General features: G+C 37.9%; 1 protein-coding gene across 2 annotated transcripts in view; it reads left to right on the forward strand.

The window, feature by feature from the left end:
* Window positions 1-25,211, forward strand: part of LOC136707060 (corticotropin-releasing factor receptor 2) — a 138,033-nt gene that overhangs the window by 102,418 nt on the left and 10,404 nt on the right. For both annotated transcript variants that reach the window (XM_066680932.1, XM_066680931.1), the window contains 3 exons: window positions 10,453-10,513; window positions 13,517-13,589; window positions 18,073-18,158. In XM_066680932.1, the coding sequence (XP_066537029.1) occupies window positions 10,453-10,513; window positions 13,517-13,589; window positions 18,073-18,158 (220 nt within the window). The remainder of the gene's footprint in view (window positions 1-10,452; window positions 10,514-13,516; window positions 13,590-18,072; window positions 18,159-25,211) is intronic.

Genomic DNA, 25,211 nt, shown 5'->3' on the forward strand with positions numbered 1-25,211 from the left:
GAACTCTTCCAGCTTGGTTGAAAATCATTTCCGCTCTAGTACAGGTTTTATCATGTACAATGGGGCAAGCCTTTTCTGTCTAATCATTTTTATTTTAAGTGGCACCACATTTTCTAAAGTAGGTTGAAAGGTATTTTCTCAATAGTAAGTTAGTAGTTCTAGCTCCATTGGGTCTGATGGAGAGGAAACTGCAGTTGACAGTTCTGGGAGGTTTTATCAATAAATTGTAGAGCGGTAAATGGTTTTATTGAGTGCATTGTAGAATAGCAAGGGGATGTACATATATTTTGGCTATTATGGCTCATATGAAATTAGGTAATGGTCAGAGATTGCTGAAGTTTGTGGTAGGATATTAAGCCAGTCTATGTTAAGACCTAGTGTCCACTCTAAAATGTGACTACAGTAATGTGTAGGCCCTGTTACATTTTGGGTAATACCAACAGAGACTAGGTTTGAAGTAAATGCCTTTTTAGTGGGTCAAGTGCCTCCTCAAAATGGATATTAAAATCTCCAACAATTATTACTTTATCATTGCAGACAGCTAGTTCAGCAGGTAGGTCTTTGTGGGTCCCTACTGTTTGTTATAGGTGTGGCATTAATTAGTGCAGTGCAGAGTCTGTATATTGTGCATTTTTCCAGGCTTCTTCAGACATGCATAGTGAATGCTGAACAGGTAAGCAGGCATTTTAACTCTCTTCTTTAATAAAACAGTTGTGTAAGCTCCAAAGCTGTTTGTAATGATATAAATATGCTCTTATGGATCTGTAGTACGGTACAATATTTGAACATTAGTATTTTCTGAGTAAACATGCTTAATTAAAACAAAACTATTTTGTACTTTGCCAGTTTTCTTCCGCCTTGAGCAGGCCAGAGAATGAGTGTCTGCATGTGCATGCACTAATACTGCCCTTGACTCATCAAGTACATGCGCTAATACTGCCCTCATCAATTGAAAAGACGTTGAGATGTTTTTTTCCTTGATGTCAGCTGACGGTCCAAATATGGTTGAGTTTGGATTTTTTATACGTCTTTTTGCTGACGTCCGCTGTGCAACTGTTGTTGTAGGAGAAGAAAAAAAAATCTACAGGTTTGCAATTTCTGAAAAGATTTTCTCTTTGACTTCAAATTTACTGATACACGTATCACTATTTTCTACAATTACAAATTTCACTCTCACAGATGGTTCTGGGTTTTTCACCAAAAATATCTCCATACAAACCTGTTTGACATGTGAATCGGAGGTGAGTGGTGTTCTGGTGGACTAACTTTGGCCTCAGCTTTAGTATTAGCCTTAGCTTTCTGGCTATGTCATAACCTATTCACCTCACTGTGAGGGCTCTAATGCCATAGTTGAGGGGATGCTGACTCTCCCTAAGGCACCCGGAGCTGCTAGCAGTGAATCTCACTCTTTGTCCCTTACTAAACCCAGGATGCGCACCTCTATCTGATCCACCTTATCCACCAGAGAGCTAGCTGGCACTTAGTACAAATACAACCACTATCATTATCACTAGGGTTAGGGGAGGTGGAAAAGGGAATTAAACTAAACATGCTACACTCTGAGCAGGCAAAAATCCCATCAGTAGCCATGATATTGCAGGTACTTACAGCTTTTGGTTGATTTAGGAACTTACAGCAGAGACGTTGCTGCAGGGGCAGGCAGCAGTTATAGTGCCTCTGTAATAAATAATCCTGTGGAGATCATTTATAGAAGAAATTTGTGGACAGTTAATATGTGGTAAGAACAGACATCTTCTTCCAAACAATTGTATACCAAAGTCTAGGGCTGTACTGTTCATGATAATATTGTCATAATATTTTAAATTATATAAAAAATATCTATATTGTGATAGTGATATTCTGACTTGTTTACATAATGACAACATGCAGTTCCCCATTGGCCATATTATGTTCTTCACATGAGTAATTTAGACACAGTGAATTACAGTGGAAAGTGGCTCTGAGGCAGAGGAATTTGCTCCAAAAAAGGGGAGTGATCTCATATGGAGGTGGTTTGGTTACAAAATAACAAATGTACAAAAAAAACATGCTACTGTGTAAATATATATTGTTTAATATAATTAATAGTAAAATATGTTTTAAATTTTTTTTGCAATAGTGTGTTTTTGAGATTAATATATGTTTTTCAGTGTTTTCATATCGGCAAGAATATCGTTATCGCCAAAATACCCTGAAATATTGTGATATTTTATAGCAGTACCACCCACCCCTACAAAAGACACACATTCCTACGACATATTATTTTGCACACACAAAAACACACACACACACACAGGGAGTAAACCTTGTGGTTACAGTGGGCATGAGGTGTTGTTCTGTGTACTAATCCTTAGTGTTACGCCAGACCCACTTAGAGTGTTTGTTGCTAAAAAGCTCTATCTTGGTCTCATCTGACCAAAGCACATGGTACCAGTTAAAATCCCAGTACCGCTTGGAAAACTCCACCCGTTTACACTTATGAGTATAACTCAGAAAAGGCTTTCTCCGTGCATGCCTCCCAAACATCTTGTTGGCATGTAGATAGCGCCTAATGGTGGTTTGGGAGACCTCGTTATCCCATTTGATTCAGTTCTCTTACAGTGAGCTTTGGAGAACTTTTTACTTCTCTTACCATGCTTCTCATTGTGCCTGGGGCAAGATACACCTGCGTCCTCTTGCAGTCTTGTTTGTCACAGTTCCAGATGTTTTGAAATTTTTGATGATTGCTCTGACTGTAGATAAGGGCATTTTCCCGTGAGTGGCTATTTTCTTGTAGCCATTGCCTAATTTATGAAGAACGACACACATCTGTCTTATTTGAATAGTGGGTTCACTTGTCTTTCCTATTTTTAAGAGTGAGTAACGCCATATTTATACCCCAGGGAAACAGGAAGTAATGGATTACTTATTAAAGGTTCCTAAATACTTTGATCCACTTTATACACTACAGTAGAAATGACATAAATGGTTCAAATACATTTATTTCCTAGAAATTGTTAATGGTGCCAATAATTGTGGAACAGGTCCTTTTATGGGAAATAATTATTTCTTAGTCAGTATTTTATTTTTTTTTTTTTCACTTGAGTTGAAGGTTGATTTTTTCTAATTTATTTTTCAAAGTGAGATTATGCTTCTGCAATAAAAAATTTATTGATTTTAACACATTTTAACTAGAGGTGCCAATAATTATGGAGGGCACTGTATGTGAAAAGCAAGCTCCTGTTTTTCAATATATTTTATATATTACAAATTATGTTGCAAATTAAAAATAACTTTTAAAAAACTTTCATCCTCGGTTGGACAGATTGAATGAACAGACTTATTGACCAGATTTTTAAAAAATCGTGGTGAATAAAGTAGTGATTAAAATAACATTGCTTATTCATATCAAGTTAGTAAATATATGTGCAATATCACAAAGGAGTATATTCCAGGTTCCACTGATGTTGGAAATGATTGTTGTTAACTATTTGTTATTTTAATTTTAAGTACTTTTTTTAAAATGAACACTTTGCAGTAGGTAAATAGAAATTGGGTAAACAATAATAATAATAATAATAATAATAATAAAACAGAGATGGATCTAGCAAATATTATGCCTAATATATCTGATATATTGAGGATTGCATTTGCCAAAGTTCTGAATGTTCTGTACCATTTCCCAGACTGGAGAAGACAATAAATTTAGAGTGAAGGGTACTGTTCAGTATTTGGGCAGCACTATTATATGTGTCCTGCACTGTGGGGATTTGTGTGCCAGTTATCCTCTAAGCAATTTTTCCTACCCTCAACATTGCTTTCCTGTCTTAAGAGCTGCTCCTGAACCAGTGTGTGATGTACTGATTGTAACATGATGACCTTCTGTAGTCCCATGAAAAAGGAAACCTATTTGTGAGCCTCATTGAATGCAGCTGAAATGTGCTGTGCCCATTTAAGGTTGTTGGTAATGATGATAAGAATTTGAAACTGTTCACTCTCTCCACGACATACTCTGTGGTGTCGATTGAAAAGTGATCTGTCTGAAGCCTCCCAAAATCAATGAGTAGGTCTTTTGTCTTATTGACATAGACCAGCCTTTAAGATGCCTGATCTCTTTGTGTAAACTCTCGCATTATTCTAAATCAATTGAAAATAGAGTAGATCAAAATGGGTTGTTGTGAGCCTGTGGGGTGCAAGCACTTTTATTGAGCCAGTAGAACACAGTGGAACATATGGACAAGGATGTGGTTATTATAAGGGTATTTATTCTGTACATAAATGTATCCTTGAGGCCAAATGAGCTGAGATGAGCCCAGCCATGTCTATACAGTACTATGAAAAAGTCCATGACCACAATTTCACTTATTTAAATACCAGTCAAACTGAGCAAGTCACACAGCTTTATGGACCTAGGGATGTGGGTTCAAGCCCTGCTCTTGGTGATGTCCTGTAAAAAATTTGATGTGTTCTCCCAGTGTTTGTGTGGGTTTCTTCCAGGTGCTCTGGTTTCCTCTCACTGTTCAAAAACACACCTTCTTAGGTGGATTGGCCACTCAAAAGTGTCTGTAGGTGTGAGTGAGTGTGTGAGTTAAGGTGTGAGTGTATGTGTCGCCCTGTGAAGGACTGGTGCCCCCTCCAGGGTGTGTTCCTGCCTTGCGCCCAGTTATTCCCGGTAGGCTACGGACCCACCATGACCCTGAACTGGATAAGCGGTTACAGACAATGAATGAATGGATGAATGTTCAAAAACACATGTACTCAACAGTGTCCATATGTGTGACTGTGTGAGCTCTTTCCTGTATGCTTAAGAGCCCAGCAGCTCTGATCTAATAATGATCCTACTACAAGGGTGTTGATTGCAGCATAAGGTGTGACAGGACAGATAGCTTACAAGCTAGGCTATGGGCTAACCCCAACTGATCCTCGATGCTGAGTATCTATCTCTTCAATTCCCTGTCACTCATCAAAAAAATTAGTCAACAACCGCTGACTCCAGTAATGTGTTCATCTATGGACATGATTAAGACATAGTTCTGCCCTGATACTGAATATCAGGCTTTGAAATTCAGACCTTTCTACATGCTGAGAGAGTTTATTGCCATCTTAATCACAGCTGTTTACATCTGAATTTTGGGACACTTTTCTTGGGTGGGAAGGTCTTAGAAGAAGGCATTCACCTTGAATCTTCATTGGTCACTGATTTTGGACTGGCAGGTACTCTGAAACCTCCTCTGGGACATATTTATATTAGTAAGCTTACTACATAAAATATGTAAAGCTGTAAAGCTGCTCTATGGCCACATTATATATCTGACAAGAAATGATTCCATCCTGCAGACATCTAATCTAAAAATAAATAAATAAAAAAATTTTACATAGCATTTTCAGATTGGTTTCAAATGTAAATTGCATTATTAATAATGTATTATTATTATTATTATTATTATTAATAATCTGCAGAGCACAAACAGCTGTCAAATCTGTTCAAGTCTGGATTGAAGAGTTCAGTTTACTGCTGAAGTACTGTTTTTAAAATACAGACTGAGTTGTTTGTACAGAGTACAGACTTGAAGGAATACATCTCATCTGTTTTAGCTTATATAGCCTTTTGAACTGACATTGTGTTAACTACAAAAACCATTCATGTGCTCCCAAATCAAAAGCCATGGTTCAACTAATATGAACGGTCACTACTCAGGGCACAGGATGCTGCCTTCAGGGCAGGGTAAAGGCTGGCTTACACTAATGCCTGGAGGAAACAAGCCAAGCAAGGATACCAGCAGTACATTTAGGGACAAAAAACCTCTTTGAGTGCTTTGACAACTACACCAGCAGAAATAGAACACAAACTACAACACCAAAATATACAAACCCGATTCCAAAAAAGTTGGGACACTAAACAAATTGTGAATAAAAACTGAATGCAATGATGTGGAAGTGCCAACATCTAACATTTTATTCAGAATAGAACACAAATCACAGATCAAAAGTTTAAACTGAGAGAATGTATCATTTTAAGGGAAAAATATGTTGTTTCAAAATTTCATGGCATCAACAAATCCCAAAAAAGTTGGGACAAGGCCATTTCTTACCACTGTGTGGTATCCCCCCTTCTTCTTACAACACTCAGACATCTGGGGACAGAGGAGACCAGTTTCTCAAGTTTAGAAATAGGAATGCTCTCCCATTCATGTCTAATACAAGCCTCTAACTGTAATGCAGTCTGGCCATTTCAGTACCCGGATCCTTCTCCTACGTAGCCATGATGTTGTGATTGCTGCAGAATGTGGTCTGGCATTATCTTGTTGAAAAATGCAGTTATGCATTAATGGTGCCTTTCCAAACATGCAAGCTGCCCATGCCACAAGCACTCATGCAACCCCATACCATCAGTGATGCAGGCTTCTGAACGGAGCGTTGATAACAACTTGGGTTATCCTTGTCCTCTCTGGTCCGGATGACATGATGTCCCAGTGTTCCATAAAGAACTTCAAATCGTGACTCATCTGACCACAGAACAGCTTTCCATTTTGCCACACTCCATTTTAAAAGACCCCTGGCCCAGTGCAAACGTCTGAGCTTGTGGAGCTTGCTTAGAAATGGCTTCCTCTCTGCACTGTAGAGTTTCAGCTGGCAACGTCGGATGGCACGGTGGATTGTGTTCACTGACAATGCTTTCTGGAAGTATTCCTGAGCCCATTCTGTTATTTCCTTGACAGTGGCATTCCTGTTTGAGGTGCAGTGACGTTTAAGAGCCCGGAGATCACGAGCATCTAGTAGAGTTTTATGGCCTTGACCCTTACGCACAGCAATTGTTCCAGATTCTCTGAATCTTTTGATGATGTTATGCACGGTTGATGATGATAACTTAAAAGTCTTTGCTATTTTACACTGGGTAACACCATTCTGGTATTGCTGCACTATCTTTCTGCGCAACAATGGTGGAATTGGTGATCCTCTTACCATCTTGGCTTCAAAGAGACACTGACACTCTGAGAAGCTCTTTATATACCCAATCATGTTGTCAATTGACCTAATTAGTGTTAATTGGTCTTCCAGCTGTTCGTTATATGCTCAATTTCCTTTTTCCAGCCACGTATTGCTACTTGTCCCAAGTTTTTTGGGATTTGTTGACTCTCAACATATTTTTCCTTTAAAATGTTACATTTACTCAGAATAAACTTTTGATCTGTCATCTATGTTCTATTACAAATAAAATATTGACATTTGCCACCTCCACATCATTGCATTCAGTATTTATTCACAATTTGTTTAGTGTCCCAACTTTTTTGGAATCTGGTTTGTATATGTATATTTTAAAAATCATTGTAAAGAACACCTCACCCTTTATGTAGAAATGATATCAAATTCTTGGGACTACATATCACAAAGGGTTTGATGTGGACCCTTAATACCTCCCACCTTGTGAAGAAAGATGAGAAGAGATTTTCTTCTTGAGAAATCTTTAAAAAAGGCAAAGTCGTCTCTCTGCCTTTAGTGAATTTCTACAAAAGCACAGCGGAGACCATTATCTGCTATTGGGTCACAGTGTGGTTAACCGGCTATTGTGGAGAGAACCAGAAAGACTTGACACAGATTGTAAAGACTGCATAAGATGTTTGTGAGAGCTTAATTTCCCAAACTATTTACAGTTTAAGCAAGTCATCTAAGAGAGAGGGTTAACAACATTATCAAGGACTTAACCCGATACAAGTCATAGACTCTTAATCCATCTCGAACCAAGAAAAATGGAACATGATTACCAGTATATGCTCTAAACCAGGGTTTTTCAAACTCTGGATTGTGACCATTGGATGGGCCGTAAGCCAAAAAAATGGGTCACTCAAAAGTAAATAAATAAATAATTTAAATAAATATATTTTTCAAAGGCTCGTAACAACAGGGTTGTTTTAACAGCCACATCACAAACGTCCCCTAGTGTGGGCTTTATAACTGAGATCTGTAGCTGAGATCTGTTGAGCCTAGTTGCTGCAGTTCAAACCTTTTATTCAGAATAATATTGGAGCTGAAAAATGAATAGGCCAATCTGCCGGTAGCATTGAAAGGTTCTTTTCCAAAAAATGACAGACTGAGACAGTAGCTCCAGAAACTACTGAAAAGGGGTGCAATCTTGAAGAGCAAATGGGAGAATGAAAGGGGAGAAAGCAGTGAGCTACAAGCTAATCATGTTTCTGCTGAGCCAGTCAAAAAGAAACAAAAAACTAGGGTATGTAAAGATGAATTTTTAAAGATTGGATTTGTAAACTGTCCCAGTGCAAGTAAATATGATAAGCCAATGTGCCCTCTTTTGTGGTAAAAAGCTGGCGAATGAAAGTTTGAAACCAGGAATGTTTCAACATCATTTAACCACCCGCCATGGTGATTTGGTGGATAAACCCTTGTAGTTTTTCCAAATGAAGGCACAAGGAAGGCAAATGTCAGCTCAGGTGCTAAGCAGGGTGCTATCACACAATGAACAAACAAATTGCACTTAGCATCATATAAAGTTGCATATTGTGTTGCAAAAGAAAATGTGCCCCATACTGCCGCAGAAAAATGAATACTACCTGCTGCACTTGACATTGTGAGCACAGTCCTGGATGAAAAGGCTGCTGAAAAAATTAAAGTGATTCCTGTCAGTGATAATACTGTGTTACGGGGAATTGAAGATATTGCAGAGAATTTGGAAAATCAGCTAATATCCAGATTACAAAGAGCCAAAGATTTTATGTGAGATACATTTTGGAAAGTGAATTTGTTTAGGACCTGCTTTGCTGTTTGACAAGGCCCTCAAAAACCACAGGTGAACAGATTTTTGAACAATCAAACTTATATATAACAACTCATGGGCTGGACTGGGGTAACTGCAAAGGTGTCACAAGCGATGGGGCAGCCTGCATGACAGGGAAAAACAGTGGCATTATTAAAAGGATAAAGGACGTGGCAGCCAAGAATATTACTTGGAATCACTGCTTTATTCACCGTGAAGGCAGTGCTCTCAACAGCCGTCTGTTCAAGAGCTTGTGTTCTGAAATGGGAGCGCAGTACACGCATGGATGTCACACGGATGTCAGATGACTGTTGAAGGGTAGAGTGGTCAGCAGAATTTACAAGCTAAGAGAAGAAGTACATACTTTTCTCTTGGAAAATCAATCACAATTTGAGGATTTCTTTTCTGATGAGAAATGGCTGCAAACTATGTCATACATTGCTGACATTTTTTTCATCCTAAATAAATTGAACCTAAAACTTCAAGGACATGACTGTCTTTTCGAACACTGTGAAAAAATTCAAAGTTTTCAGAAGTTAATAAAGTTGTGGCAACTTCAAATCATATCCCAGTCTTTCTACATGTTTTCCAAAATGAACAAGCACATAGAGGAAACATGTGTTTCAAAGAAAGTAGTTGCTAACATGACACACCTTATTAAAGCACATCTTGAAGGACTGGCACAAAATATCATGCACTACTTTCCACCTGCGAAGTTTGATGATCTTTATAATAAGCCGTGGGGGAAAAATCCTTTCGAATTTGAAATCCCAGAATCAATAGCTTCATTAAATCTAACCCTCCTGGAGGAGTCAGAAATGCTTCAGTTGACATGTGACAACACACTGAAAACACTCTACAAAAATGAGAAATTATCAAAATTCTGGATTGGCCTGTCAACTGATTACCCACTGCTAAGCAGAACAAGTGTTTTATTACTATTGCCTTTAACAACAACATATTTTTGCGAAGTGGGATTCTTCGTTCTAACTCAGATGAAGACAAAGCTGTGAAACCGACTGAAAGCTAGTGCTGATATGCGTGTTGCCCTCTCTTCTTGTCAAACAGAATGGGACCAGATCATACATAACAAACAGGCCCGTCCTTATCATTAAGCACGTTTAAAATATATATATATATATATTATGTTTCGTGAAAACATCATGGACAACATGTGGGTCACCAGAAAAAAGTTTGAAAAACCCTGCTCTAAACAGACAGAGGAACAGCATCCATTATGTCATCCCCACTCAATTTTCACAAGATTTGTATTACATACTGAATACTATAACAATCAGGTTTAATTTGCATTGTTTGTGGTCTATTAAGGTCTACTGTATATGACTAGGGTCCAGGTAAGCTCCGGACCCACTGCTACCCTGAACTGGTTTGTTTAGGACAGAATCTTGGTACAGTTGTTTTGGTCCACGAAAGTGTGATTGTTGTTTTCATGCATGCCAAAACAAACCACATTAGAGTTGACTGGCATGTAATAAGCACTTCTGAAAGCTTGCATTCTTCGGAAAGAAGAGAAAATAAAGCCCCACTCTTACCAATCTGACTAAGTTTCTCACTTTTGTAAAGTGTTGTACATCCACAATGAAGGGCCACACTTCTAGAGACCCTCCAATAGCACTCGTGTGTGCAAATGTGTGAATAATACTTGATAAGAAAATCAATACTGTCTTCTGTTTTTATTCCAGGTATTCCATGCCCAATAATTGTTGCATGGGCAATTGGAAAACTTTACAATGAAAATGAACAGTAAGTTTTCTTTCTTTCTTTTTGCTTTCTTTTCCTAAACAAAGAATTTACTTATTGTTGCATATATCGATCATTCACATGCACTAGGGTGGTATACGTGCTATAAATGAATGTGTCATTGATTTAAATAGCAGGTTTTTTTTTTTTAGATTTATCGCTTACATTTCTTGAGGAAAATTAAAAAGGCCTGATGATTAGTCACACAAAAAGAACACATCTGTTTGGTTGCAGCCTCCTTTTCTTCCTCACCACCCCTTTATTATGGAGAGCCCGACAATCTTTGTTCATATTTTGCTGTAGCTATTGATCTGGACAAACCAGAAGAGTGGAAGCACTGATTGTACATTGTGTGTAAGCATGCACTCATGAAGTGAAAGATAATTTGAAGATCAGCACTTATGAATACCTCAAAGGAGCATTAACGTGCAAAGTGTAATCTTTGTACAGAGTTTAGTGCTTCTAATTGATCTCTATTCAGGTATGTTATTTATACACATGAGATGTGCATGATACACCATGTTTTAATGCCTAAAGTGTTTCTCACACAAACACTAGCCCAGGGTTTCATGGTTACAAGGGTTGGTTACAATAAATGGGTTATTTATTGTCTTTTTTGGTTCTACAGACGTATCTCTAAAAATTAGAATATCAGCAAAATTCTAATATATTTTAGTAATTCAATTCGAAAAGTAAAATTCATATATAGATTCATTATAAATACACACACACACACATTCACGCACACACTCAGACTTAAGGACACTTTCCAATTGCCAATCCACCTACCAACATGTGTTTTTGGAGTGTGGGAGAATACTGGAGCCCCCGGAGGAAACCCACACAAACACGGGGAGAACAAACCCCTCACAGACAGTCACCTGAAGTGAGATTTGAACCCAAAACCTCCAGGTTCCTGGAGCTGGGTGAATTCTACCTGCTGCGCCACTGTTCCGACCCTCATTAAAAAAATAAATAAAAAAAAGTGATCTATTACAAGCTTTTATTTCTTTTAATGTTGATGATTATTATGATTTATAGTCAATTAAAGCCCAAAGGTCATAAGACCAATTTAAAAAATTATTTTGAATACACAAATGTTGTACTGCTGAAAAGTATGTACTGAACATTCACTCAATACTTTGTTGGGGCTCCTTTTTTAATGAATTACTGCATCAATATGGTATGGCATGGAGACAGTCAGCCTGTGGCACAGACAGTCAGCCTGTGCCTCTCCACTCTTCCTCCAGACTCTGGGACCTTGAATTCCAAATGACTTTCACCTGAAAACCAGACGTTGGACACTGAGCAACAGTCCAGTCCATTTTCTCCTTGGTCCAGGTGAGACGCTTCTGGCATTGTCTCTGGGTCATGAGTGGCTTGAAACAAGGAATGCAACAGTTGTGGCCCATGTCCTGGATACTTCTGTGTGTGGTGACTTTTGAAGCATTGACTCCAGCAGAAGTCCACTCCTTGTGAAATTTCTGAATGGCCTTTTCTTGACAATCCTTTCAAGGCTTTGGTTATCCCTGTTGCTTGTGCACCACACTCTACCAAATTTTTCCTTCCACTTAATTTTCCATTAATATGCTTGGATACAGCAGGAGGGTGTTAATGACTGCATCCTGGACATCTGCTAGTCAGCAGGCTTCCCCTTGGTTGTGTAGACTACTGAACCTGATTAAGAATCTATTTTAAAGGCTTAAGAAAACCTTTGCAGGTGTTTTTTGTTGATTATTCTACTTTTCTGAGATAATGGCTTTTGAGCTTTCATTGGCTGTAATCCACCCATAATCATCAACATTAAAAGAACTAAATGCTTAAAATAGCCTTTTAATTAATCTATATGACATATGATTTACTATTTTAATTGAATTACTGAAATAAATTGACTTTTTTATAATATTCTTATTTATTGAGATGCACCTGTATGTGTTAAACAGGTTCCAAGACTAAATAAACGTGTAACAATGAAACGAGTATGAGGTTTTAGTTGTCAGGCATAAGAATTCTTTTGGAGTAACCAAATGGAAAATAAACTTGCAGGGGATTTCACTAAAATAGCACATTGACTACAAAGTAAAAATATGTAAGGGTTAAAAATGTGTTGCAAATACAGGATAATTTTATAGTGGGGTATATATAGGTTTGTATATATAGAGTGGTAAATGTAGGCTGGTAAATATAAACACAGCTGTCCTACATAAAACTGACCAAGATTCAGTGCCCTTCCTGTGGAAGCACAGCACTTACAAATAAAAGTCTTTGGGTAAAACGTTTGTGTCCATCTTACTAATTCTGTAATGTTTGTATAAGTTAAACTGAATGAAAGCATCTACTAAATGTATAAATGTAAATGCATGTCAATTAGCTAGAAACAACAATTTACATTTATGTTTCAGTAGATGCTTTCATCCAGTTTACTTACCTGCCAAAACATCCAACCACCGAAGCAGAGGAATATATTACTCTTACATTATGTTAAGTTGTTGCCCAATTAATCATAGAGTTTTCAAATGACAGTTCTTTCCTTGAATTGAGAACAAAGATTTAAATATGTGGAAATGTACTTGTTAATTACTTCATGTCTATTTTAAATGACATGTTTCCCACATTTAAAATGACAATTTTTATGTGATTTGTGGTAAAATCATTCAAATGTGGGCTGGTTATTCAGAGGCTTGAGCCTAAATGGTAGCTGTTTATGACTGGAAATCTGGAACTCCACCGACTCTGCCATGCAATATAAGTTTCTTAGTGATACATGTTAGAAGTTATCTTCTGTGATAAACCACATAATCCAGAGCTGAGTTGGCTGGCTAAGCTGGTGCGACAGAACCCTGAGCCATTTCAAAGAGTTATCTGAGCATTATTGGAATTAGTTCTGCACTTTAGTGAAATGGTTAATAGAAAACTAAATCAATACACTTACCCACTGAACTTTATATTTATGATTTTGTGATATCTCGATGTGATTAGACATACTCTCTCTCTCTCTCTCTCTAGGTGCTGGTTTGGAAAAGAACCTGGCAAGTACATTGACTATATTTACCAAGGCCCAGTAATTGTAGTTCTTTTGGCAAGTATTTCAAAATCTTTTATAATTAGCATTCATATTTTTAAAGTGTTGAATTTTTCTGTAATCTGTTTGAACTCTGCACTAGCCACTGTTGTGGTATCCTCAAGGATACCTATTCTGAGGGAACATAATTTTACATTATACTATTATAATGGCACAATTTTAAATTGTGATGATTTTATATGCCCCATTTCATCTCTAGAACTTATATCATGTTCTTTTATTTTACACAGCTCTATAATGAAAACTTACAAATATTCACTTCTCCATCTAGAAAAGAAAATTTAATGTATCTTTACGGAACACAACTGGACTTAAAACCACTGCTGTACCTTAAAAAAAACATTAAAAAATTTTTAACCTTTAGTGAACAATAATGAACCTGGTCGGTACCTTTTTTCTGAGTGTACAATTGTATGTTGCCAGACTTATGTAAATGACAGCTGTCACGGGGGTGTGATGAGTAGATTCAGGGAGGCGGACACACTCGCTACAACACGGAATTTAATAAAGAGATGACAAAACAAATGAACTAGAGTAGAAACACGAACTAACATTACTAATAAACATGGGAATGAGCAGGAAACAGGCAGGAGACAACGAGAAACGAGCTAGAGAAACAAAGACTACGATAACATTTGGGAAACAGAACGAGCAAGAGAACAAGACATGAACAAACCCTAACACAAACACAATTCACAATGAAACAAACAAACTCAAAATGACCGATCCCAGGAAGTGAGGGAAGAGGGCTTAAATAAACGAACTTAACTAGACACACCTGACACAGATAACGAGGGACAATGACAAAAGAGGCGGAGGTTAGAGTGAAACGAGGGCGGGGCTAGGAATGACAACAAACAGACAGAGCCACATGGAAGAGGAAAACAAACCAGAAAGTGTCAAGATGTGACAACAGCATAGCAACAGCTGGACAGGGTTCCAGCACATTTTCCTCCCAGCTTGAGTTTGTACTCCATAGCAGATGCTTTTGACAGTATCCATCTTACACTTGAAAGTAAATGGTATTTAATAAAGGTTTCATATAGTAAAAGCTCTGAAATTGGAATGATGTTGAACGTGTACTATATTATCCCTTATTAGCCAGGTATACATATGAGCACAGTTGGAAAAAGTCCAGAACATGCAAAAACAACAGCTTGAAAAGGCTGAAAGGGCTTTCCCAAAGAATAAAAAGAAAAAAATACCTGGCAACAATTCCATCTACAGTCATTTTCTTTTCTTTTAAGATATGTCCATGACAAGTGAATTAAAATGTCCACAACTTTTGGAAGATGTCTTTTTTTAAGAGTTTGTTTATTTGTTTTAACTCCTGAAATAACCTGCCATTTTTATTCAAGAATTAACAGGAATGCAAGAATGGGTGTTATTTTTAATGCAGAAAGAGCTTAGTTATTAATCTTTATAAATCATGTTAAACATTCATCACATTTTACAACATAATTCACAGCATTTATAAAGAATAATGGGTAACATTTTATTGTACTGTAGGGTGCTGTTCTTAAGGCTACATGACACATACATAAAGCTTTTATGACAACTGACATAAGCATACATAAACATTCAAATGCTTATTCCAAAAGGCAGCAATTGTCATTAAGGCTGCATTTGTCAACTTTGATGTCAAGTTGATAACATAGTTATGTCAAGTGACATTGAATTTTGGTGATATTTGGGTGTATCATAACATTTACTGGGGTGACATGACATAGTACATTATGAAAGCTGACACTGTACCTTTTTTGCTGTTGCTGTTGTCATGACAGTAATGACAATGTGACATTGCTTGCCAAATGACATTGGCTCTTGACATTTTTAGGACTTAGATTCATGTAATCTCACTCTGTTTGTTTTTTGTTTGTATGAATATGTATTCACATACCATGACACTTATGACACCTGTATGTTACATATACCTGTATGACACTATATGTATGTTTTCACTAGCCCTTAAGTAAAGAGAGTTCTGTCATTCGGTGATGGAACAACTTGCCAAGTGATCTACGTTTTTGTAAATCAACTTTGTGTGAAGAAAATGTATCTTTTGGTCATTAAAAGTGTTTAATGCGTCTTTGTTTCCATGTTCTGGTTTAATGAATAAGAATTCATAAATATATTATAAAGAGTAAAATAGAACTCACTTTACCAAAGGGCCAGTGAAAACATACAGCACCCTCCATAATTATTGGCACTCCTAGTTCAAATGTGTTAAAATCCTTAATATATATATATATATATATATATATATATATTTTTTTTTTTTTTTTTTTTTTTGCAGAAGCAAAATCTCACTCTGTAAAAATTTACAATTACAAAATTTGCAACATTCAACTCAAGTGAAAAAAATAAACCAAGAAAAAATAATTATTTCCCATAAAATTACTTGTTAACAATTTCTATTTCTCTTACTCAAAGAGAAAGACAAGAGAACACACTATTCAAGTAAGACAGATGTGTGTCATCCTTCATAAATTTGGCAATGGCTACAAGAAAATAGCTACTCACCTGCAGATGCCCTTATCTACAATCAGAGCAATCATCAAAATGTTCAGAACATCCGGAACTGTGACAAACAAGTCTGGAAGAGGACACAAGTGTATCTTGCCCCTACGTACAGTGAGAAGCATGGTAAGAGAATAAAAAGTTCTCCAAAGCTCACTGTAAGAGAATTTAATCAAATGGTAGCATCTTGGGGTTACGAGGTCTCCCAAACAACCATCAGGAGCTATCTACATGCCAACAAGCTGTTTGGGAGGCATGCACGGAGAAAGCCTTTTCTGAGTTATACTCATCAGCGTAAACGGGTGGAGTTTTCCAAGCGGTACTGGGATTTTAACTGGGACCATGTGCTTTGGTCAGATGAGACCAAGGTAGAGCTTTTTGGCAACGGTGTAACACCAAGGATGAGTACGCAGAAAAACACCTCATGCCCACTGTTAGGTCTCCTCCAAAGGACCTGGAAACCTTGTAAGGATACATGGGATCATGAACTCTTTGAAATATCAGGACATTTTGAATCAGAATCTGGTGGCTCTGCCTGAAATTGAAGATGTGTCGTCACTGGGTCTTTCAGCAAGATAAGGACCCTAAACATGTGGCCAAATCTACTCAAAAATGGTTCACAAGGCACAAAATCAAGCTCTCTAAACCTCAACCCAATAGAAAATCTGTGGGGTGAGCTGAAGAGGAGAGTGACCCAGGACTCTTGATGATTTAAAGGTTGTGCAAAGAGGAATGTTCGAAGATCCCTCTTTCTGTATTCTCCCATCTTGTGAAGAGTTATAGCAGAAGATTAAGTGCTGTCTTGTTGGCAAAAGGAGGTTGTACAAAGAACACCAGGGGTGCCAATAATTGTGGCACACATGATTTCATTCAAAAGATTTATTTCTTAATGTGGGATTTTTTCCCACTAAATAAAGGCACTTGAATTAAAGCTTAGATTTTCCTCTTTTTTGCATTGTTGTCCTATATTATTTTTAAAAAACATTAATATATTAGAAGCCAAAGAACACTTCTTAACCAGGGGTGCCAATAATTATGGAGGGCACTGTACAAAAAGGTGTCATAACAGTGTTGTTGTATTTAAATAAGAATCCATAAATATATTATAAATTGTAAATTAGTATTCACTTTACTTAAGGGCCAGTGAAAACATACATAAAGGTGTCATAGTGATGTCATTGTACTGTTTAAGAATTCATAAATTTCTACATAAATATTTTTACTTAATGCACATGCAGATTTACTTTATATGGGATTTACATTTACATGATTCAGTAAATTAAAAGATGATCTTAACCAGCACAAAATGTGGAACAGTGGAAGTCAGAGCAAAATAAAATACATAAAGTGTGTGACTAGAGGAATCTAAATGCTAAATATCAAATCAGGGAAGAACATGTCAAGAGTTCAGAAGCAGAAAACTTATGCTGATGTGCAGCTGTGCTTAAAACCCGTAAGGTAAGAACTATCTGCTTTCTGCCTCAGCAAGAGGCCAGGGGAGTGATGTCAACAGAAAATCACAGAAAATATTGCAACCCTTATTCTCTCTTTTATAAAGAATAAGTAAAGCATTAATGAGTTCATGCATGATCAAACACAACTGTACACAGAAGATAAAGAGCTACAGCATCAGTTGTCATAATGTACTATGTCATGTCACCCCAGAAAACGTTATGTCACACCCTGATGTCACCAGATATCGATGCCATTGATTGCTGCCTTTTGGAATAAGCATTTATAAATGTTTATGTAAGTCAGTTGTCATAAAGGCTTTACATAGGTGTCATGTAGCCTTAAAAAACAGCACCCTACAGTAAAGTGTTCCTGAATAAGATAAAAATTATGTAATCTGTTCCACTTGAAGTGGTTCAAAGTCAGTGTAGACCAAAAAGTGAGTCATTTTTAGAGGACACTGTTTTGTTGTGGAAATAAAATGTATTTTGTTCTCTTTTCTATTTAGATAAACTTTGTGTTCCTTTTCAACATAGTGCGGATTCTCATGACAAAGTTGCGTGCCTCCACCACATCTGAAACCATACAGTACCGGTAAGTGTAATATATATAAAATATTTCAGTATAAATATGTACACTTCAGTATTTATATTTTTATTATATTTAGAATAGCATTAATGAAATATTTCTGGTAAATCTGACTCTGTTACAGTGCACATTGTAACAGTTAAGCACCAAGGTTTAAATTTTTACTGCAGAAACATGAATGTGATTTAAAACATAAAAATAATTAATCACAGAGGGTCAGAAATTAAATCAACAGTCTGGGAAAAAAAAAATTCTAAATGGTAATATATTCATATCTTCTTACTGAAATGTTTATAAGTTAGTTAAATTGTCCCCTCATTAATAGTAAATATTTATATTATAATGTCAAATATATTATACATTTTTTGATAAATGATAAAACAAAAACCCTTAAATAAATTATTCCAGAAGTCCCTCCACAAAAAAAAAGTCCTTCTGAAACACATCTGCCCCAACCTTCTCCAAAATCACTGCTCCATTCCAGACCAGTCAGTGCTGTGATATTACAAGCTTTTTGACTTCACATTGATGACTTTGTATAGTCTTTATATTGGGATAAAGCCAGACCACTGGAGTTTCTCAAAGTACCTAGAGATCAGCCAAACAAACATTCCTAACTGTTGACTTCTAAAGACGTTAACAGTCATTGTTGCTGCATTCAATTAACCTAAGAAGTGGGATGTCAGAACTGGGAACGATGTCACACCTGAGTGCTTGGGCCAACATGGTTTTCGCTTGGACTCGCAGACTAAAATGTGCCTTTGTTATTTATGTTTCTCACAATTGCCTACAAATATTTTTTGTTTCAACCTGTATACATTTGAAATGTAGACTGTTCAAGTTAATTTATTACATAATTTTCTGTTTTAACTCACCCTTGGAAAAAAAAAAAGATATACCTTGCCCCACATCAAGAGGAAATGACTTCAGAAATCCAATCACATGTAAAGGAGATGCATAGAAATTCCAGGTGTGAAAACATGGCTTACCTGAGACAAATAATAATATCATGTGAGAATGGCGCCTAAATGACTTAAATATTAAGTGTCCATGGCCTCTGTTATACTGTGAGGCACATTGTGTTGAATTAGGTCCACATATCCCATTAGTGGGAAGTCATTGCAAATCAGTATACTCTGATCATCATATTTGTCTTAAGATGATGTTCCACAATTGCGAGTCTTTTTTCTGCGAGCTTGTGACCAGAGGGTCGCTGGTTCAATTTCTGAGACCAGCAAGCAGAAATTCATTCACAGCTTTAGTTCCCTTGAGTAAGGCACCTAAATCCCAAACTGCTCCCCGGGCTCCAAGTTGGTTGACAGCCCCCTGTTTGTGTGTTCACTACCATGGATGGGTCAAATGCAATTTCCCTAAGGGGATCAATAAAAGTGTTTCTTCTTCTTCTATCATTAGAAGTAACAATGTTTTCTCCTCTCTCAATGCTCATGACAGAAGTAAGCTTGTGTAAGGGAACTAATCAATTTCAAAGTGTGTTGGTCCATATATACACACATTATATCTCACAATATGCATATACCATATACACTTTGCCACAAGTTAACATTTCCCTTGGGTCATAATAATATGTCTGTGATGTTTGTAGCCCATTACAAATTTGTAACCTTGTGTGCTCGACTACGCCACCTAGGGAAATACACCCTAGGAAATAAAATTTACCCAAACATCAAAACATACCAAACCTTAAGTTCCCTCACAATATAAGCAAGATTGTAAGAAGACAGAGGCTTGCAATTCAACACAAATAAATTACTTTATTACTGATTTCATTTTCAGGAAGACCATTCCAGTTTAAAAGAAAATCTTTATTGACATAGATTTTGTGTGTGTGTGTGTGTGTGGGGGGGGGGGGGGGGTCCACTCCAATCCTGCTCTCTAAACAAAGACACATGCACAACAGACCAATGTGAGCAAAAATAAAATAGAAATAAGCATGCCACTAATGCCACTACCATTTATCACCTCATACCACATTAAAGAAAGAGCGCTGCACTCAATCAGGCAGAATAAGAAGGCTGCAAAAGACAGCTATAGAACATTAATATACCAGCCAGTACACTTGGCTGTACAAGCAATATCCACACCACAGCTTAATACTATTCCACTCTTACACAAAAGCAATATACTTCACCCAAAAGGCCACTCTACACTAAAGGGGCACCAAAAATATCCAAATGATAGCAGTAAGTGTGCACATTCAGTTAAACAGGGGTGAGAGATATTTAACCCAAAGCACTCACATTATTAAAACTACACAAACTAATAAACTCTAGCTACAGGCAGAACAACCGTGACAATTTCTGCTACTCAAATAGGCTGTCTGGACCTTTGCATTTGCACCTGACCTTCTTCCTCAGGCCAACATTCACACTGCCCACACAATCACAGTAGCAAACAGAAACCCAAGTGGAAAATACAATCAATGTCTACCAAACTCAACATCCCAGTAAGCAGTGTAGAAACATAAATAAATGTTAAGGTTACATACCACACAACCCAACTCCAATCTTCCCCTGTAATGTGCCTTCCAGTAAATAAGCCTATAGCTTGCAGTAAGCATCTAGCAGCTGGGGGGAGTCGACTATTCCAACTTAACTGCAGAGCTGAAAGCTCTGCTGACTACATTTTGCCACCACATTTTAAATCAGCATCCCAACAGTGAAAACAATTAGCTCAAAACTACAGCAAGTTCTAGTTCTAAATAATGCCATGGTCATACTGCTGGAGCCAGACACACAGGTGTTTGCTTGCCCATTTTCTCTCTCAAATGACACTGTGAGTGCCTGGCCCAAATCTTTCAAAGGGGCAAGAGTAGACAGCCCCTTCTGAGTCTGGTACCTTTTGTAGACAGTGGGTCCCCATACATCTTGAATCTTGTTACGACCCCTTGCTAAAAGGCCCCTTAGATATGCCCTTCTCCAACCCATCGTGACATACATTCAGATCGATCCTTTCGTCCTTTGTGTACTATTCACCTTTTCTCTTTTGAATCCATGAAGGATACTTGAATTTGTCTCTGATGCCCTTGAACCCACTCACAAACAGCACCTCTCGGGCTCTCACAATCTGCCCAGCAGGAAATCTATAGTATGAGCTGGGGTTCCTGGCCATACATCAAGAAATAAGGGGATTCCCCTGTAAACTGATGAATGGTGGTGTTATAACTAATCACTAACTGAGATATATACTTAGGCCAGTGATTCTTTTGCTCCTGTGAATGTGTACACAAAAGCCTATACATGGTTTGATTGAAACTCTCACATCGGCCATTTCCTTGGGGATCATATGGGTCCGTGTGTTTTGGATCCCATACAAATCACAAAGCTGATGGACAATGGCACTCTCGTAGCTTTGACCCTGCTCATAATGAAGATGGCTGGGCAAACCAAACCGATAGAACTACTCTTTAGTCTGCATGCTTGTCACTGTAGAAGCTTGTTGGTCATGTGTAGGTATGATCTGTGTATTTTTAGACAAACATCAGTCATGACCAACACCTGTTCAGTACTCTCTCAAGAAGATAAAAAAAAAAAAACAATTGGTAATATTCATTTTGGTTTAGAGGCAAGCATATTGCCCATAGGGGCTCATGTCTGGGGGAATTTGAAGGCATGCATCTCTCACACTGTTGACAGTATTGCTTAATGTCTGGTGCCATACCTGGACAATAGCACCTTTGCATGACCATGCTTGTCATGCAGCTGTTGCAAAACCTCTGGCTGTAGGCATTCGGAAAAAGCAGCTGCAGGATCTGGACTGAAGATTCTACAATACAAAAGATCGTTCAAAATGGTAACCCTGTTCCACTGATGAAACAAGCTCTGGGTCTTTCCTGGTAATCCCTCTTTCACTTACTGGGATGCTACTGTCCATGCCAGAAAAGGAGCAATCTGACATCTGAGACTTGTAACCTCTTCAAATCAGCAACATCACAAAAGGAAAAAATGGTGATTGCTGACTGGGTTAAAAACTGCGTTTGGTTAATTCTGGCAACCTTGTGTAAGGGTACAGGCATAGTAGTACCCACCTGGGCACATTCCATGGCTGCTGCATGTCTCAGACACTGGCGAAACAGAAATGGCCTAGTCGATAATGAATGGTGTGCTGAAAAGCAGACAACTGTGTCACCCACCACTGTTCTGTAGCACCTAACTTTGTGTTTCAAGGTGACTAAGAGTATTGTTGTCAATCAAGACAATGCTCTGCTGGCCCCACAGATACTCATAAAATTTCTGTCATGGAGTGCTTTAGGCTCAATGTGGGTGGAGTGTGACTGCATTACTGCCAACATTTACTAATGGGACATACACCGTGCCATGGGCAACCCTAATCAGGGCAGGTGAAACCAACAACCCACTGGGTAAGGGGTTACTGCTAAGGGGTTCCAATAGTACAGTGCCAGAAGACTCATTAAAATTATTGGAACATGTCGCTGCTACCAACTTAAGCATACTTCATGCTATAACCACAGGCCTCCCAAGCATAATGCCCAGGCTGCTGACATAGTCTACAAATAACAGTTGGGACAACTGGCTGTAGAATAATGGGATGACTTCTGAAACACTGCCAGACTGAGTTAAATAATTCATTTAATCTTGCAGAGCTGCATTTGCCTACATGTGTGCAGTAAGCACCTTACAGCTAGGTGGGAGGAGACCATTCCCACTCAACTGCAGAGCTGAAAGCTTTGGTCAAAATACCACAGGGATCAAGTGCACCCTGTTCTCACTCTGATCTGAACAACTGGTTTAAATGCTGCTGCAGGGACACAGGGCTCTGACAAAGCTGCCAATTTCTCTGAGAGGAGATGTCTCTCAAAAATTCTTCAACACTGTAATAATTATTTTCTCATGCACACCTTCATCTCATTACTGTGGAAGGCTGAATTCAGTGTAAATGCACAGAGGAAACATCAAAGTATGGTAGACACACAATAACTGCATGTCCCTGTTTGAAATAATGATTGCTGTAAATCAGTGTGTTGCTGTATTTTATGAATGGTGTCTGTGTGTATTTATAAACTAAAAAATGCATTTAAATGACCTATATTGCCCCAACAAAGTGGCAATAAATACAAATGCATGTTTTTAGAGGTTTCTAATTTACTGAAGTATCATCAACGTCTCTAAATCAGTAGATTAACATTATAACACCAGATACAACATTGAAATCAATGCTGCCAGTTGTCTAAGATAGTGGTACTCACAAATCTGAAAATTAAACATGTTTATGTGTAAATTACATAATATTTCACAGTTTTTATATTTAAGCTTTAATAAAATCCATTTGTGTTTTAAAAAAATATATCATAGGCTACAGATAATAGGCTGAGCAGCATTCCCCTGCTTGGTTTTTTCCAGGGAAGGAAGGCAATCTCCGGGTATTTTGTGAAATCCATGTAAATAAAGCCCAGTTTCAGCTTTTTACTTAATGTATGCAAAGGCTAGAGACAAACATGGGCAATTTGGACTATTACAAAAAGAGCAAAATGAATGAGAACTGCGACCAACCCAGTAAAAATACTCCTGAGCCCAGAAGGACTAAATCTAGAGGCAGAAAAATAGAGAGTGCACTTAAATGAAGTACATCATAGGGCCCATTTTCACATTATTAGAGTCCTTAAAGACGGTTTAACAGAGCTGCGCCTCCTTCTCCTACTAATACAAGTGCTGTGAGCCACTGGGAGCACCTTTTCACATATAGCCTAGTAAAGCACATATTAAATTGATCTCTCTTCTTTAATTCTCTCAAAATGCTTATTTCCCCCAAATTATATACGATCTCTTTCATTCATTCATTCATTCATTATCTGTAACAGCTTATTCAGTTCAGGGTCGCGGGGGGTCCAGAGCCTACCTGGAATCATTGGGCGCAAGGCAGGAATACACCCTGGAGGGGGCGTCAGTCCTTCACAGGGCAACACAAACAAATACACACACATTCACTCACACACTCACACCTACGGACACTTTTGAGTCGCCAATCCACCTACCAATGTGTGTTTTTGGACTGTGGGAGGAAACCGGAGCACCCGGAGGAAACACACGTGGACACGGGGATAACACACCAAACTCCTCACAGACAGTCACCCGGAGCGGGAATCGAACCCACAACCTCCAGGTTCCTGGAGCTGTGTGACTGCGACACTACCTGCTGCTTTTTATTATTTTTCGCACTATGGTTGTAAGGCAAGAATTTACAGATCTCTATCTAATGTTCTTTTAATGTGTTTAGGGGTATTAATGAATCCAATGTGAGTGGGTGCATTTAAGTGAGTTTATTGGCAAAACAGAAAGGCATTAATAAAAATAGGCATAAAAATGCTAATTTCTTCCGATTACTTGTGCCCCACTGTCACGGCTGAGCAAGAACGAGGGAGGCGGACGTACATGCAAGGATTTTATTTAACAAAAGACAGAACCAAAATAAACAAGGGTAGATACATGGAAACTAGACAAGACTAAACTATAAACTAACCAAAGACAGACAGGAGACAGCCATGAACCGAGGTAGACATGGGAGACGCAGCGACAGAGTAACACACATCTACACACACAACACCAGATAAAGGAGCACTCAAACCACAGGGGTATATCAGGACAAGACAAACGAGGAACACCTGGAGACAATAATGAAACAGAGGCAGGACCAGGGCGGGGACAGGAACAACAACAAACATGAGCACATGGTGGGGAAAACAGACAGGACTGGGCCAGGATGTGACACCCACCTGTAATACCTATGCCCCACACTTGAGAAAAGCTGTTTTACACCCAAACTCCCCACATACAAGAAACCCATATAGTAGACAAAACAACAATCATCTGTTCTTGGACTTAATGCATAAGCTCTGAATATAATCTTAAATATTAAAATGAAAATGAAATATGCATTTAGGGTCTGTGTATATTTGGTCATTTTAAAAACATATTAAAAAATGAAAAACTGATGGTTATTTGATTTTCATTTCACACTCTAAATCCATATAATGTAAAAACCAATTATATATATATTTTTTTGGACCACCTACCAGGCCAATCT

Source organism: Hoplias malabaricus, chromosome 9 (assembly GCF_029633855.1).
Source record: "Hoplias malabaricus isolate fHopMal1 chromosome 9, fHopMal1.hap1, whole genome shotgun sequence".
NCBI lineage: Eukaryota > Metazoa > Chordata > Actinopteri > Characiformes > Erythrinidae > Hoplias > Hoplias malabaricus.